Raw genomic sequence first — 15,704 nt, 5'->3', positions numbered from 1 at the left:
GCAGTCAGGGGATGGGGGGGGGTAGGCGTGGGAGTTCTGGGGGTCTGTCGGGGTGGTGGTGGATGGGGTCAGGGGACAGGGAGCAGGGCGAGTTGGGTAGTGGGTGGGGTTCTGGGGGGCAGTTAGGGTGGGGGGTCTTGGGAAGGAGTGGTCAGGGACAAGGAGCGGGGGGGGTTGATGGGTTGCGGTTTCTGAGGGGGGCAGTCGGGGGCAGGACATAGGTGGGGGTCGGAGGGGGGGGGGATGTACTCACCGGGCGGTTCCCTACCAGGTCTTCGGCGGCGGGTCCTTCACCCGCTGGAGCCGTGCTGCCGAAGACCGGGTAGGGAACCGGTTCCTAAGATTTTGGCAGCTCATCACTGCTCCCAGGTTCCCATCCATTTTTGCTTCCCCTACTAATTCTTCCCTGTTTGTGAGCAGCAGGTCAAGAAGAGCTCTGCCCCTAGTTGGTTCCTCCAGCACTTGCACCAGGAAATTGTCCCCTACGCTTTCCAAAAACTTCCTGGATTGTCTGTGCACTGCTGTATTGCTCTTCCAGCAGATATCAGGGTGATTGAAGTCTCCCATGAGAACCAGGGCCTGTGATCTAGTAACTTCTGCTAGTTGCCAGAAGAAAGCCTCATCCACCTCATCCCCCTGGTCCTGTGATCTATAGCAGACTTCCACCACGACTTCACCCTTATTGCACACACTTCTAAACTTAATCCAGAGACTTTCAGGTTTTTCTGCAGTTTCATACCGGAGCTCTGAACAGTCATAAACCTCTCTTACATACAGTGCAACTCCCCCACCTTTTCTGCCCGGCCTGTCCTTCCTGAACAGTTTATATCCATCCATGACAGTACTCCAGTCATGTGAGTTATCCCACCAAGTCTCTGTTATTCCAATCACATCATAATTCCTTGACTGTGCCAGGACTTCCAGCTCTCCCTGCTTGTTTCCCAGGCTTCTTGCATTTGTGTATAGGCACTTAAGATAACTCGCTGATCGTCCTGCTTTTTCAGTATGAGGCAGGAGTCCTCCCCTCTTGCGCTGTCTTGCTCATGCTTCCTCCTGGTATCCCACTTCCCCACTTACTTCAGTGCTTTTGTCTCCTTCCCCTGGTGAACCTAGTTTAAAGCTCTCCTCACTAGGTTAGCCAGCCTGCTTGCGAAGATGCTCTTCCCTCTCTTCGTTAGGTGGAGCCTGTCTCTGCCTAGCACTCCTCCTTCTTGGAACACCATCCCATGGTCAAAGAATCCAAAGCCTTCTCTCCGACACCACCTGCGTAGCCATTCGTTGACTTCCACGATTCGACGGTCTTTACCTGGGCCTTTTCCTTCCACAGGGAGGATGGATGAGAACACCACTTGTGCCTCAAACGCCTTTATCATTCTTCCCAGAGCCACGTAGTCTGCAGTGATCCGCTCAAGGTCATTCATGGCAGTATCATTGGTGCCCACGTGGAGAAGCAGGAAGGGGTAGCGATCCGAGAGCTTGATGAGTCTCGGCAGTCTCTCGTAGCTCCTGGCAAGCAGCACACTTCTCGGTTTTCCTGGTCGGGATGGCAGATAGATGACTCAGTCCCCCTGAGGAGGGAGTCCCCGACCACCACTACCTGCCTCCTCCCCTTGGAGCAGTGGTCGTGGAACCCCCATCCCTAGGACAGTGCATCTCATGCCTTCCAATTGGTGGAGTCTCCTTCTGCTCCCTTCCCTCAGATGTATCATCTAGTCTACTCTCCACATTAGTACCTGTGTAGAGAACATGATAATGGTTGCTCACCTGTATTTGCATTGCTGGTACATGGACGCTCCTCTTTCTTCTTTTGGAGGTCACATGCTGCCAAATTTCTTCACCGTCCTTCTGCCCGTGCTGCGCAGCCTGCTCTGATTCTTCAGAATGTTGTGCCCGTAGAAGCATATCCTGATGTCTGTCCAGGAAATCTTCAGTTTCTCTTATGCAACACAGATACTTGTTTCTCCAGACCTTGAACCTTCTCTTCCAGTATGGAGACCAGCTTGCACTTTGTACAGACAAAGTCACTTCTGTCCTGTAGAAGAAAGACAAACATGGCACATCCTGTGCAGGTCACAACAGCTGATCACTCACCATCCATATTACCTTCCTTCTAAGGGCTTCCTCAGCTGTTGCAGTAACTACTCAGAGAAGCCTGCAAGATGACTACCTCAGTGGGCTCTCCCCAGGCAAACTCCCAGTCATACTCCCTCTGTTAGCCTCTCCACTGTTCGCCGCTCAGCTGGTTCACAGCTGACTGCCTTTTTCTAACAGTCAGGCCCACTCAGGGCCCACCTGGAACAAAACACTCCCAATTCACACTTTTCAAACAATCAAGCACACGGTCAAACTGACAAACTGTCCCTGCAACAGACACTCATATACTCACCAACACAGCCCCCCTAATGCAGCACTTATCGTACCTCCTCTCGGACAGATCCCAGTCAAACTCCCGCTGTTCGCCGCTCCGCTGTTTGCAGTAGTAAAGGAGGCACTGGTAATTAAATTCAGTGACTATAAATCAGAATCTTGTCAAAAGGATTCTAATGACTCAGGTGATATCAGGTTAATGCTTAATTCCAAATATGTACAATGATACTGTTTTCCCCTCACACACCAAGAAAAAAAAGTACAGATGCACCAACTCAGATACCTCAAAACATGGGAAAACACTTTGAGCCTAATACTCAAACAACTCCCGCTGAAGTGAATGAAGTCAATCGAGTGGTGTATCTTGTACCACCTTTACTATTCCTTCTTACAGCTCCTTATTAGCTTCCCTTTTCTATGATCTAGTCAGGATTCTGAGAAGCTCCCGTTAAAGGGAAGTAAATAACAGATTCACAAAAGCACCTTATACATATGTCATGATATGAAAGAACTGTCATCACACCTTTTCCCAGTTATATTTCCACCTGGTCAAAAAGTCTTTGGCTTTGTGCCTCTGCACTGTGTTGTAGGGTCAGAAACTCCCATGCTTCACGCCAGTTTGGTATCTTTCTTCTCCTATGGGAGATTTTTCTTCCACAGTCTTTACTTGATGTTAAAAAACAACAGCCTGTTTAAAATCCACTTTGCCTTCTTCTAACTGTGTTAAGTACAAGTACTGAACCAAAGAAGTACAGAACATACAGATAAAAAACATTAGTGTTCTCTCAAAGGCAGCATGTGGAAAAGTCCTTTAAGAGCACTTGAATCAGTGCCCCTGCATAATTTTGGGTCTTGCATGTGTTAGAAAGCACCTTGCTACTTATGCACCATTCCAACATTTGAGATTACCTGTAACACTCTTGTAACTGCCTCTGACTTGAACACAGGAGTAAGGCTAGGGAGTGGGAGGTAGGACATTCTCATGATTTGATGGTAGGGCCAGGATTTAGCTTCCCTCATTGATCTGCCCAAACCCAAGTTTGTTGCCCTTCAAGGCTGCAAAGCTTATCAGTACTGCATGACTCAGAATTTTGCTGAAGGGAGGTGATTTGAGTGTATTGAGGAGTTCTTTTTAAAATTAGACATCTGCCAATTTTGGTATTTGCATTTTAAATGATTTGGATAATGGCATAGAGAGTACACTTGTAAAGTTTGCATATGATACCATGCTGGGAGGGATTACAAGTGCTTTGGAGGACAGAATGAGAATTCAAAATGATCTGGACAAACTGGAGAAATGGTCTGAAATAAAGAGGATGAAATTCAATGAGGACAAATGCAAAGTATTCACTTAGGAAGGAATAATCAATTGCACAAGTACAAAATAGAAACGACTTCCTAGGAAGGAGTACTGCAGAAAAGGATCTGGGGCTTATAGTGGATCACAAACAAAATTTGAGTCACCAATATAATACTCTTTCAAAAAACCCGAACATCATTCTGGGATATAGTAACAAGAGTGTTGTAAACAAGACATGATAAGTAATTCTTCCAGTCAACTCAGAACTGTTAAGGCCTGGAATACTGTGTCCAGTTATGGGCACCACAGTTTAGGAAAGATGTGGACAAACTGGAGAAAGTCCAAAGGAGAGCAACAAAAAAAGGATTAAAGGTCTACAAAATAAGATCTATGATGAAAGATTGAAAAATTTGGGTTTGTTTAGTCTGGAGAAGAGAAGACTGAGGGGGGGGACATGATAACAGTCTTCAAGTGCATAAAAGGCTGTTATAAAGAGGAGGGTGATGATAAACTGTTTTCCTTAACCACTGAGGACAGACAACGGTTAATGGGCTTAAATTGCAACATGAAAGATTTTAGGTTAGACATGAGGAAAAACTTCCTAACTACAAGGGTAGTTAAGCACTGGAACAAAACTACCTAAGGAGATTGTGGAGATTTTAGAGAACAGGTTAGACAAACGCCTGTCAGGGAGGGTCTAGATAATACTTAGACCTGCCTCAGTGCAAGGGACTGGAGTAGGTGACCTAACGAGGTCCCTTTCAGTCTTACATTTCTGTGATTCTATCTGTTGTTTTTTAGCCAATGTACACTTGCCCAGAAGCCTCTACCTAGAACCAGTGCTTAGAAACTATTTTGTGATACGTGCATTACAAACACCTAGATAGATAAATTAATGTGTTTTTGCTAAAGTCCAATTTATAACCATTAGATTCCCCATAATGGGTTAAAATAAGAAAATAAAAGATAATTTGTGTTAATCAGCTACCTTTTAAAAAAAACACAATGCACTGGATCAGCAAGAAGTTACATAAGCACAGGGTTTGGTGCTTGCTTGAATGTTTCCAATGAACACATACTGTAGTGTTCCATCTGACCCTCTGTTTAGGCTACTATGCGTTTATACTGTGTTCATCACAAGGTATAGTGTCTGAATCCCTCACTTCTATTGTCTGGATTGTAGTGGTCTACTGTTGTGAGGATGGGTACAATAAAGTATGTATACTGGGTTTTAGCTAAATATTTTTTCTCAACCACTATCTATGCATCCTTGTTTATTGATGTGTATTTCTGATGGAGGTCAGGTTGAATTTTTCTAGAATCACATTTAAAGAAGGGCCAACTGAGACACAGTTATTCTAACATCTCCTGCAGACCAACAACAATGTAATGAATATGCCAGCCAGTTGTGAAGCCATCTGACAGGGGTTTGGGGGCAGGCAGAAGCTGTGTTCTGAGGATGTGGCTGTTTTCATTTTTTGATTTATTTCTGGCAGAGCTAATTCATTATTTGCGCATTTTTTTTCCCTGCTGGATGGTCGTTATTTGTGATTGTAAGTAATTAATTGTTAGGGCACTTAGTGATTCTTGTGGGGGCCTTTTTAGTGTTCTTTAAATAAATACAAATTAGTTGCAATTCTGATTGGTCTTCATCTTTTTTTCTTCTGCTATTTGAAGCAGAAAAATATATGGTAATCATGTATTATCATAAACTCTTCTAAGTGTGCTGGGGTTGGATTCAATGTTGTAGCTCTCTCTTTCATTTTCATTTGGCAGCTGAAATGTCTTTCTAGTGTAAGCTTGGGAGTGAACCCAAGGTAGGTTCTGTCATCATAACACAAATCCTTTTTCTGTACATGTATTGTTATTTATACATATTAGGTATTAGGGAGGAGATGTAGGCTCCTCTGCTTTGTACTGGGCAGTAGCTAGTCACGGTGGACTTTTTGGAGGGGTTACAAGTCTACCTGTATTGGCTGTAGGTGGAAGGGGGCTCAAGGAGTGACAAAGGCAAGAAGCAGCTTTGGGAATGTCTGATACAGTGGTGCACCCTCACACTGCAAATGAGTCATCAGCTTCTCCCAATATCATCCCAAGTTCATACTACTCCTCTCTCCATGCACCTGGCAAGGTTCTTCTTGGTAACTTGTTTGGGAAGATACAGGAAAGAATCGGTTTTCAGATCCTCTCTATTCAGATTTCACCCATGCGGCTGTCCTTTTAATTCTCCCTGATCCTATATTAACTATGTGAGGAATATAGATGAGATCTTTGGGGGCAGAAGGCAGTGGAAATGTTTGGGGAATGCAGAGGAAGGATTGGGAATATACAGTCCTGGATTCTTCCAGTTCTCTTTGTCCTGTAAGGTAAATTAAATTGAATAATTTTGAGGTCTTGTAAAAAATAAAAAGGCACCCGCTCCATGAAACGAAGATGGGATTTTAAGGCTCCCAGGCTGTAGATATGAAATCCAGGACTGGACACTGGGGAAGGGGCAGAGAGGAGATAAGGGATAGCTGAGTGGCTACAGCGGGTATCCTATGGGGGAAATCTAGATAGGCAGATATGTATGTGGGACGGCGGGGTGGGGGCATAGCCCCCCCCTCCAGTCGATGATCACAGGACTCCCTCCCCTGTCACCCTCCCCGCGGCCGCTGGGCTGCTCCGCCTGCGCCCCCTCCCCCTGGGCCGGGTTATGCAAGCGGCTCAGCGCCCGAGAAGCAGCAGCATCTGCAGGGCTCCCGCCCCTGGCCCCGCCCCGCTGCCGGCCGCGCAGGAGGAGGCGGCCCCGGCATAAAGCAAGTTTTGTCCCCGCTGCTGCTGCGCCCCGCGAGGAGGCGGCGAGAGCCCGACCCCTGTCCGCGCCATGGCCGCGGCTGCCCCCGGGCCGGAGCGGGGAGGCAGCGCGGCGAGAGCAGCCCAGTAACCCCCCGGCGGCAGCGCCGGCGCCTTCGCGCCGCTTGCCCGGCCGCGTCCGCCCGCTGCTGGCCGGGCCCCGCGGCGCAAGGCGGGGAAGTTCGCGGTGCTGCTGGGCTCGGGGCCCCGGCACCATGTGGGGCAGCAGGATCCTCCCTGAGCTCGGGGACGGCGGCGGCTTGCGCAGCTACAAAGCCGGTAAGGAGCCCGCCCGCACATCCATCCCTGCCTCCCTCTCAGCGGGACCCTTCCTCCCCCTGCCCCGCTCCCATCCTGGGCGGCCCCTGCCTAGCGGGAACACCGCACTGCCCGGTGACATCTGGGCACCGCGCTGGGTTTGCAGAGAGCAACCAATACCCCCCATGCACGTCTCCTTCTCTTCCCCACTCCCGGGTTTAAACAGATGGTCTCCGTCCCCCAAGTCTGGCTTTGGGGCAGACCCGGCCCCACAACCAATCGGTTCTGTAGTGCTTCAAAAACAGCTGCAAAAGGATTGGGGGTGGAGGGGAGAATAATAGTTTTGGGGAGGTGGCAGAAGGTCAGTGCAACTAATTTGTGGTGGTGCGTTTGCAGACAGGCTGCTCTGTAGAGGGGCATTTAAGGGAGCCATTTGAGCTGAGGAAATGCAATTAGCTCGGGGCTATATTTAGGGCTGATCATAATTACTTTTAAATCTGCGACTAAAAAAAACCCTCTCCCCACCAGATACCTCACTTGTTTTGCTGAAAAGGGAGAGAGACAAGTTTGGGGTTGGAGGAAGAGTCCTTATTGCACATCTGTACTTCTTTTGCACATGGCAAGAAAGGATCTGGTTAATGAATCTTTAGTTACTGAGTATAATTGAGGCAGCACTGGTACAGTGACTGGAAACATAGTGATATCTCTGGGTCAGTTGTTTTTTCGGTAGTGTAACTTTTCAGGATATATGGTATCTTGGCCAAATTCATCCCTGGTGTAATTCAATTTAAAGTGTTTTAGAATGTAAAAGGATGAGAATTAAGGGAAGGCCAATTTTCTTGAAATCAGTGGGTTTACACCAGAGAAGAAGCTGGCTCATTGTGTTTAGATGTGTTGTATATCTCTATTTGTAATTAAATAATGCACTATGTGATCCCCTTGATTCTTCTTGCGCTGATTGCTGAAATGACATTGTGTTGTATCCAGTAAAGTACCCATTTTTTATTATTAATGTGGAACAGTTTGGTCACAGTGCTGGGAACACACTGTATATGGCTGTCCGGCACTTGAAAATACTATCATTCTTTTGCAACATTGGTAGTTATTTTATATCTCTAATTAGCTGGATTTAGGGATATAAATATAAACTGCCCACAGTTGCAGGAGAACTAACTGTTATAGATTATACAAATGTAGTTTTCAAATACCCCTTTTTTGTGTCATTTGCTATTTAGTTAGCTGGAACATAGAGGTGATGACAAAAGCTGATCTTATCTAAATAATCTGCTTTTCCTTCATTCACCCTAGAGGAAGAAGGACCTAAACAACAGACATCATTGCCTGTATGCATGGTTCTTGTTTCAAATTTGGACTACAACCAACATTTTAGTCAGTTTTTTTTTTTTAACATTGTTTTGGACCTTTAATTTTAATGTCACTTTCATAACTGTTTCTGGCCTACATTTGAACTCTGAGTTTCTGCAATTGGCAAGACTTTTTCAGACTGATTAAAAATTCAATTCTAAATATTAGAGATGATTTTGTAGTGTATCGATCTCATGAATAGGACAATTCATGGGAGCAAGGGCTTTCAGGATTGGGACCTCTGTCTACTGGCAAATAAAATAAATGGACTGACTGCAGAGAGCTTTAGACAGTTTTCTAGAAGGGGGAGCAAAATCATGCAGTTCCTTTTCAAGCAAAGCTCTCATGATTTTGCTCCCTAGTCTAGATTACTACATCATTGTCAAAGTGTAGGGATAAATTCTGCTTTCTTCTACACTGGTGTAATTTGCAAGTAATTTCATTGAAATCAGCCTACTGTGTTAGTTTTGAAATTGAGATGCAGTTTAATTTTGGAATTGCAGCATTGTTGCAAAACATCTGTCTCTTTCATTAAATGGTATATAAATAGTTGGCATAGTTAAATGGCAATATTGTTTGCTTTTGAGATGACATGTTTTTGCTTGAAAATATAAGATATTTCTAGCAACTGCCTGAACCTCCACAAATAGTCCAATGTGTTCTCACAGTAATGTGAAACAAGTTGCTGTTATTTCTTTATTGGTAGCAAGAATTATTAATCTTTTAAAACTATATATAACATAATTTGCTAAGGCTTAGTTATTTTGTCTAGTTATCTATTCTTTTGATAGGAAAAGTTGTCATATTCTACATAAAATCAAAGGAGAAAACTGCCCGGGGCCTAAATTTTGGAAGAGCTTTGTGCCTGTGGATTCCTTTGGAACTGCAGGAACTTGGCAGCTTTGAGAAAGTGGCCATAATTATTTGAAATCTGGTGATACAAATAACAGTACTTGGGCAGTGTATAATATCAGTTGTTATGATTACTAAATTAGGGCCAGATACAAAACCTATTCATGTTAATGGGAGTCTTTCCATTCACTTCAGTGGGCTTTGGATCAGGCCCTTACTGTCTATGAGAACACTGCAGTCTAATCCCAGGATTCAAACTCGGGCTCAATCTTAACCCCCCTTCTGTCTATACACAAATCATGCTAACCCGGGGCTCAATCTCAGGATCCCCTGGGGGTGAAGGGTCTGAGCCTGAGTGAAGCTGGGACCCAGGGTTCAAACCCTATTGCTTTGCAATAGGGACTTGTGTTTTGGGAGTCTGCCAAAAGTATTCCACCATCTCACAGGCTGGATTTCATTGTCCTTTTCCCCGGGACATCCCTTCTACATTAAATTGGTATACTTGGAGGACTGGCCAACTGTTCTTTTTTGGTCCTGAAAAGGGTGGTTTGAGGAAGTATAATCGTTGCTACGTTCACTGGGAGGGCGGTATATTCTGCAGCAGAATATTGTGCCCCAGTGTGGTCTCTCAGCAGTCACACTAAACTCCTTTACACTCAACTCAATAATAGTATGCACATAGTGTCAGTGATGCTCAAATTGGCTCCAGTTGACTGGCTCCCGGTCCTACGCACATCCAGCCTCCACAGATTAGAAGAGCTGTTCAGACATCTCGCTTTCTTAACCATGTCAATGCAAACGTGAGGATCCCGCTGCACAATGACCTGCAGAACCTGCCAAAGACCAGATTAAAATCCTGCAACCCTTTATGGAAACGTATCAAGACCCTTACACCCAACTTCGATGCTGAGGCTCAGTGGAGGGTCACATGGAGCATTTCGACTGCTCAAAACAAACAGCTCGTTGTTGATCCTGTTGAGGTACCACCGGATTTTGATTTATGTCCAGAAAGACTGGTGGAGATTGAATTGCATCAGGACATCTCATGGGAGATGTGGACAAATCCTCTTTAAATGGAAAACGAGGCAAAGACCTGTATGTGACCGTGATCACCAAGCACAAACGATGGAGCACGTCATATCTGAGTGTCCCCTTTGTTCTTTTGCCGGGGGCCTGAAGGACATTCACCAGCTCACTGCTGTGGCAATGTGCTGGCTATCAAACTTAGATATAAATTTGTAGTCATTGCTACCTACCCAAACCATACGAAAGAAGAAGAATTTCATTGTCCTCTGAACAGTCAAGTTTTCCCACGCTGCGCCACGAACCAACGGCTAGGGCAGCCTCATTTTGGGAGGGTGCTAGGAAATCTGGGATATGGGTGGTTGGACTCGGGGCTGCATAATGCAGTGTAGATGCTGGAGCCCCAGGTTGGAGACCCAGAGTTCAACAATTCCTAACCTGGGGTTACAAATGAGTGTAAACTGTTCAAGCCCTAGGTTAGCAAACCCAGGGTCTGCTAACTTGAGTTCTACTCACCCTGAGCTTACATTGCATTGTAGACATACCCACTGTGTCTGCACTGGGAAGTCATTTGGGTTAGGCTAAACTTAAACTGAATGTTCTGTTTCTGTGTTTGAATCAACCGTCCAGTATCCCTTAGTCCATGAATGGATGAAGGGTTTACTCATGTTTGTTCAGCAAATCTAGGTTCCGATAATTTTTATCTCAACTGTGTCTGCAATATTCTATAAATTACTTCACTGTCTGATTTCCATCCTCCTCTTCCCCCTCTCCCCCGCCCCGTAGTGTCATTCTTTTGGAATAATCTGAGTTAAATAAAAAGGGACTTTGGCTCTCTTCTATTATATGAAATGCAATTTTTAAAAGCAAATGTATAGTTTGGCACAACACAGACTTACAGAAGCATGGTTAGTTAGAAAATGAACAGAAGATAAAGGTCAAGTATAACCTTTGAGTTCTGATCTCTTAAATTTTTTTTTCCAACACAGACTGAAGAAACTGCTGCAGTTAAGTGTGTCCATAAATAGTATAGGGTAACAAATGAAAGGAGTGTAGTTAGAGGTGCACAGCCATACTGATTCAAAATTGATGATGAATGCCAATGTACTTTGCTGTTAGCAGATCTGATATTGTTTGTGTTGATACAAGGAATACAACAGACTGTTGAAACGGCATGGTGTCATAAGATAATGGTCTCTTACTGGTAAACAAAAGCTAAGGCATTATTTTCAAAGCTGGAGATTCTTGTCTTATGACAATGTGCCCCTCTTCCCCCCAGTTACATATCTCTCTTGGACCAAGTGATCGGTATAGATTTTTATATCTTTTTGTCTGTTGCACATTGGTGCAATAGAGTTGAAGACTGCAACATTATTGACCAGCTGTTATTGCAATTTTGATTGTTTGACACACAATAGGTCTTCACATTAAATTGATCAGAATAGTTTATCCGTGAAAACATAACACTTTGTTAGAAGCATATTCTACATACGTGGAAAAATTATTTTTTAGTCAAGTATGTTGATGGCTAATACCATCCCCTTTTTTCATGAAAAATCTCATGGTCTACTTTATATAAAAAAAAAAAAAAAAAAAAAAAAAAAAATTAGATACAGAGTGTGGAAACCTATCCCTATTTATTTATATAACTGGATCATGAGATTTTTTTTTTTCTGTGAAAGATATAAATTCATTTTAATTTTCTTAAAACACAGTGGGCCAGATCAGTTCCTGGAGTGTACACCAAGGAGTAATTTGGCCCTGTGTGTATTAAATGTTCAGGTATAGCATAGATAAGTTATTCTTTTTTTTTTTTTTCATATTTATTTTCTGCAACCAGTAAAGTAATTGTCTTTATAGGTAAACTGCAGTGATACACAACACAAATACCCGGAATGCTTTGGAAAATGTTGAAAGTCTAGCTGTCTTTGAAGTCTTCACTCACATCCTGTTTTGTTTCCAGATTGTTTTCATTCTGCAGTTTAAGGGAATTTCGCATTCTGCAATGAAAGTAGACATTAGCTTGTGCACAAATCTGTAAACAAATTTATGTGCCTCTCTATATCCAAGGATTAAATGGTAAACATTTACACCATGGCAAATAGTGCTGCCAAGCTAAAATCAATCTAAGCTCTGTTAACACTTGTCTATTGTTTGAAAATCTAATCATATTTTTTAGAATTTGAGTAGGTCACTTTCAGACCTCTTTGCAAACATTATTACTTATAAAAACCTCATGAGTTAGATAAGTAATTTATCTTTATTTTACAGAGGGGTAAACTGAGATGCAAGAGTTTAGTAGTTTGCTGAAGACCACACAGGGAGTTCTGAAAACTGACTCCCAGCCCCAAGCTCAGTCCTCTAGACTATTGTTTGAATTGCATAGGCAATTAATGACACACTTCAGGCTGTGAAAATGCTCATCTGCATCAACAGTATCCACCAGACAATCATTCACTTAGACTGTGTGTGTTCAGTATGATATAAATGGATGCAGGGATTTAGACAACTGCCTAATGATTTATTTGTAGTATGTTTATTACCTTAAATAAATGGGACCATCTGTGTTCATACTGTAGTTCAGTAACCAAAACTGGACTATTGCGGCCATGGGGCTCTGTATCTGAATAAGGTTTGGCCACATGCTCAACAAACTTGAAATAAGGAAGCTCCTAAGGGTGTGATTAACATCATATAGAAACAACTTCCTGAGTCTTGTGACTTGTAATACATTAGGAATGTGATTAGTTCATATTCACAAACCCCTGAGGCTGCCTTGTTTCTCTTACACATACTAGCTTATGTATATGGTTTAAGTAAGAGTTAGACAGCCTACTTAGTGATGTCATAATTAAAATTGTGATAAGGTTGCAACTCATTGTGAGCTTTCCTGGTGTTATAACTTTCTGAACACAACTGCCTAGTGGCACTAATGAAACTTAGGTGTTTAGTTTGTACCAAAAAGAGAGAAGTACTTGGGAAAACTTAACTTAGTTCTTTTTGGGGCTGGGGGGGCTGGGGTGGGGGAAAAGTTCCAGTAATTTCATTTCTGTAACAAGTTTTGCTCGTTGGTAATTCAGGTTCAGCTACTGAGGATGTGATGGTTCTCTAAGCCTGCAAGGAGGCAGGCTTATCTTTGTGTGCTGGGCAATAAATGGTGAGTTAATGTCACCCTATAGAGTGGGCATCGTATACATATTTATGCCGGACACATAAAAATCAGGTTGCTGTAGTACAGAATGAGTGATTATCGGCGTTTACAAACTCAGTATGACAATTATGGGAATGGACATTGAGGCGATCTCTTTACTCTCCCTCAGTAATAATGAAGTAAACTGAGATTCCTTGTGGGAATGGTAGTTACTGTTAACTCCTTACATCTCTCCTCAAAGCTATAGCTTTTCAAAACATTAATTTTAAAGCTGTATATATTCAAGGGAATTTGTACTACAAAACACTGTCTTAAGAGGTTGAGTGCAAAGAACTGGTGGTTCTACAAAATGCAAAAGTATAAGAGCAGTCATATTGTTACTCAGTGGCGTTTAAGGAAGCCTGCAATCTTTTCAATTGTATACTCACGCTCAAAACTCCTGATCTGACAATGGACTACATTTTTTTGTAATCCTATATATTTTTACAAAATACCTATCAAAATACCTTTAAGATACTCTGCTCAGAAGCATTGGATTAAGTTATAATAAAGTGAAGTCCTCTCACAATACAAATCAGAACTATATATTAATGGTTTGCCCTGGGCGGCTATGTCTACAGTAAGAAAAATCTGTATGTATGTGTTTAAACAGGTGTTTATTAACTCATGTTAACTACTAACGTGTTAAAATCATGGAATAGACTAGGCAAGCTGTAGTTTTAACAGCAGTTAGCCGGTGAAAACAAACTCTAACTGGTAGTTTAGGATTTACCTCAACCAGCTAGTACATGTTAAAGCTGCACTTACCTTGTCTGTATTAGGATATTAACATTTAACATGAGTAAGCTAGTGTGTTAAAAGTCCACTTTTTTTTTTTTTTAATAGTATGGATAAAGCTTATGTGTCTGCCAAACATAGTGATAACCCATCTTGATAGAAAGCACAAGTGAAAAAGATGTGTAAATTTAATGGTTCTGGAAGGACTTGACGTTGTAGGAACAAATGGTTGTGCTGCCATTGTTGGAAGCAGAGTATGTATGTTGTGGATAGGTTATTATAGGAAGAGGAATAGTTCTACACTTGTCTCCAGTATCAACTGTTCTGCCTTCCACATTCTTTAGAAGCCTGTCTCTGCCTTGCAACCTGCTTGAGGCTTAACAGTGGAGGAGTTAAAACCACTTGTTAATTCTTATGGTGGCCCACTTTGTACAGCTGTAGTTAAGAAGAATTTTTTTGCACTCTGCCCTTTGTTGTAAAGTGTTCGGTGACACACAACTGTGCTGTGAACTGAAAATTTACACTAAAAACTTACACATGCCGTGGCGAGAGGGCGAGACCCCCTCCTTCCCAGCTCCAGTGGGGGAATCTCCCCTGCCACAGCAACCACAGAGCTGAGGCTGGGAAGGAGGGCCATCTCTCCCCAGCAGCTGCAGCCCTGGAGCTGGGGAAAGTCGCCTCTTTCTCTGGCTGCCGCAGCCCTAAAAGTCCCAAATTCCCCCCCGCCTCCTCTTCTGACCCCGCTGCCCCCTCCCACCTACCCGCTATTCTCCCCAAGGCCACCACCTCACCTTACATGTGCGTCTGCTCCAGGGTCCAGGCACACAATTAGTGGAGCCATGCCTGCGCGGCTCGACTAATTAGGTGGGTGGCCCTTCATTCTCTTGTGTGCGGCCACCCAGGCACGCACTTTAGCGGGAACTATCTGCGGGCCACCTGAATGGAGCTCATCCACGGACCACAGTTTAAGAACCTCTGATAAGTTATTAAAAAAAATATGCAGAATCTAATCGTGAGGGGTGTAGAGGCCCCTTACTTCCCTGTAGGGGAGGTTTTTGCTGGCCTGGCTAATTTGAGGATGGTCAGACTGGCACAGGCGGAGCTACAAAGCATTTGCTCAGCCACTCAATCATTGGAACCTATAAAGGCTCAGAAGTAGGGGTTGAAGAATTCATGCAAATATACTTAGAGCTGTGACCAACCTTGTATGGGTCCTGGCCATTTGCTCTGCTGCACCTGACAATTAATTACCCTGCAGAGCTGCCTGTGGAAGATTAGGTAGAAGGATCTAAGGATTGCTGGTTGTCTGTCAGCTGGCTCTGCTGCCAGAATATTCAGCATCCTACTGATTTTCCAGCGTTTGTCAATTGAGTAGCCCCCCTAGAGGCATGACCTGGGAGGTGCTGCCTCTTCCTGATGTCATTCCCCTGTGGCCTTTGCTGCCATGTGGCAAGTATGTGGACAGTGTAGAAAGTGCAATAGTGCATATGCTACCTGTCTTCCCCTGGGAAGAATTTCCTTCGTTGAGGTGCACTAGTCCCTCAAGTTTCACTGGTGCAAAAACTCCTGCAGCAGGAGGGAGGATGAATTAAATCTTAAAACTACATGAGTCTTTCCAATAGCCTCTTCACACCGATTTGGTTCACCACTACAGTCCATCTGATGACTTCAGGAAGTAGATATTCAGCTGCAGACTCCCACACGGAGGTCAAGGAGAATAAGGAGAGAGGAACAGTAGGAAGAAGGATCATGATGTTAACTCCAGGGAGTAGAGCA

The 15,704-nt window shown here is 43.8% G+C and overlaps 1 protein-coding gene across 1 annotated transcript in view; it reads left to right on the top strand.

Moving 5' to 3' along the window:
• Positions 1 to 6,717: 6,717 nt before the first annotated feature.
• CEP85L (centrosomal protein 85 like) overlaps positions 6,718 to 15,704 on the top strand; it is a 164,644-nt gene continuing 155,657 nt past the window's right edge. Inside the window, exon 1 of the mRNA XM_065401924.1 lies at positions 6,718 to 6,781. Coding sequence (XP_065257996.1) covers positions 6,718 to 6,781 — 64 coding nt within the window. The remainder of the gene's footprint in view (positions 6,782 to 15,704) is intronic.

The sequence above is a fragment of the Emys orbicularis genome, chromosome 3 (genome assembly GCF_028017835.1).
Source record: "Emys orbicularis isolate rEmyOrb1 chromosome 3, rEmyOrb1.hap1, whole genome shotgun sequence".
NCBI classification, from domain to species: Eukaryota; Metazoa; Chordata; order Testudines; family Emydidae; genus Emys; species Emys orbicularis.
This window is presented reverse-complemented; position numbering and strand designations above follow the sequence as displayed.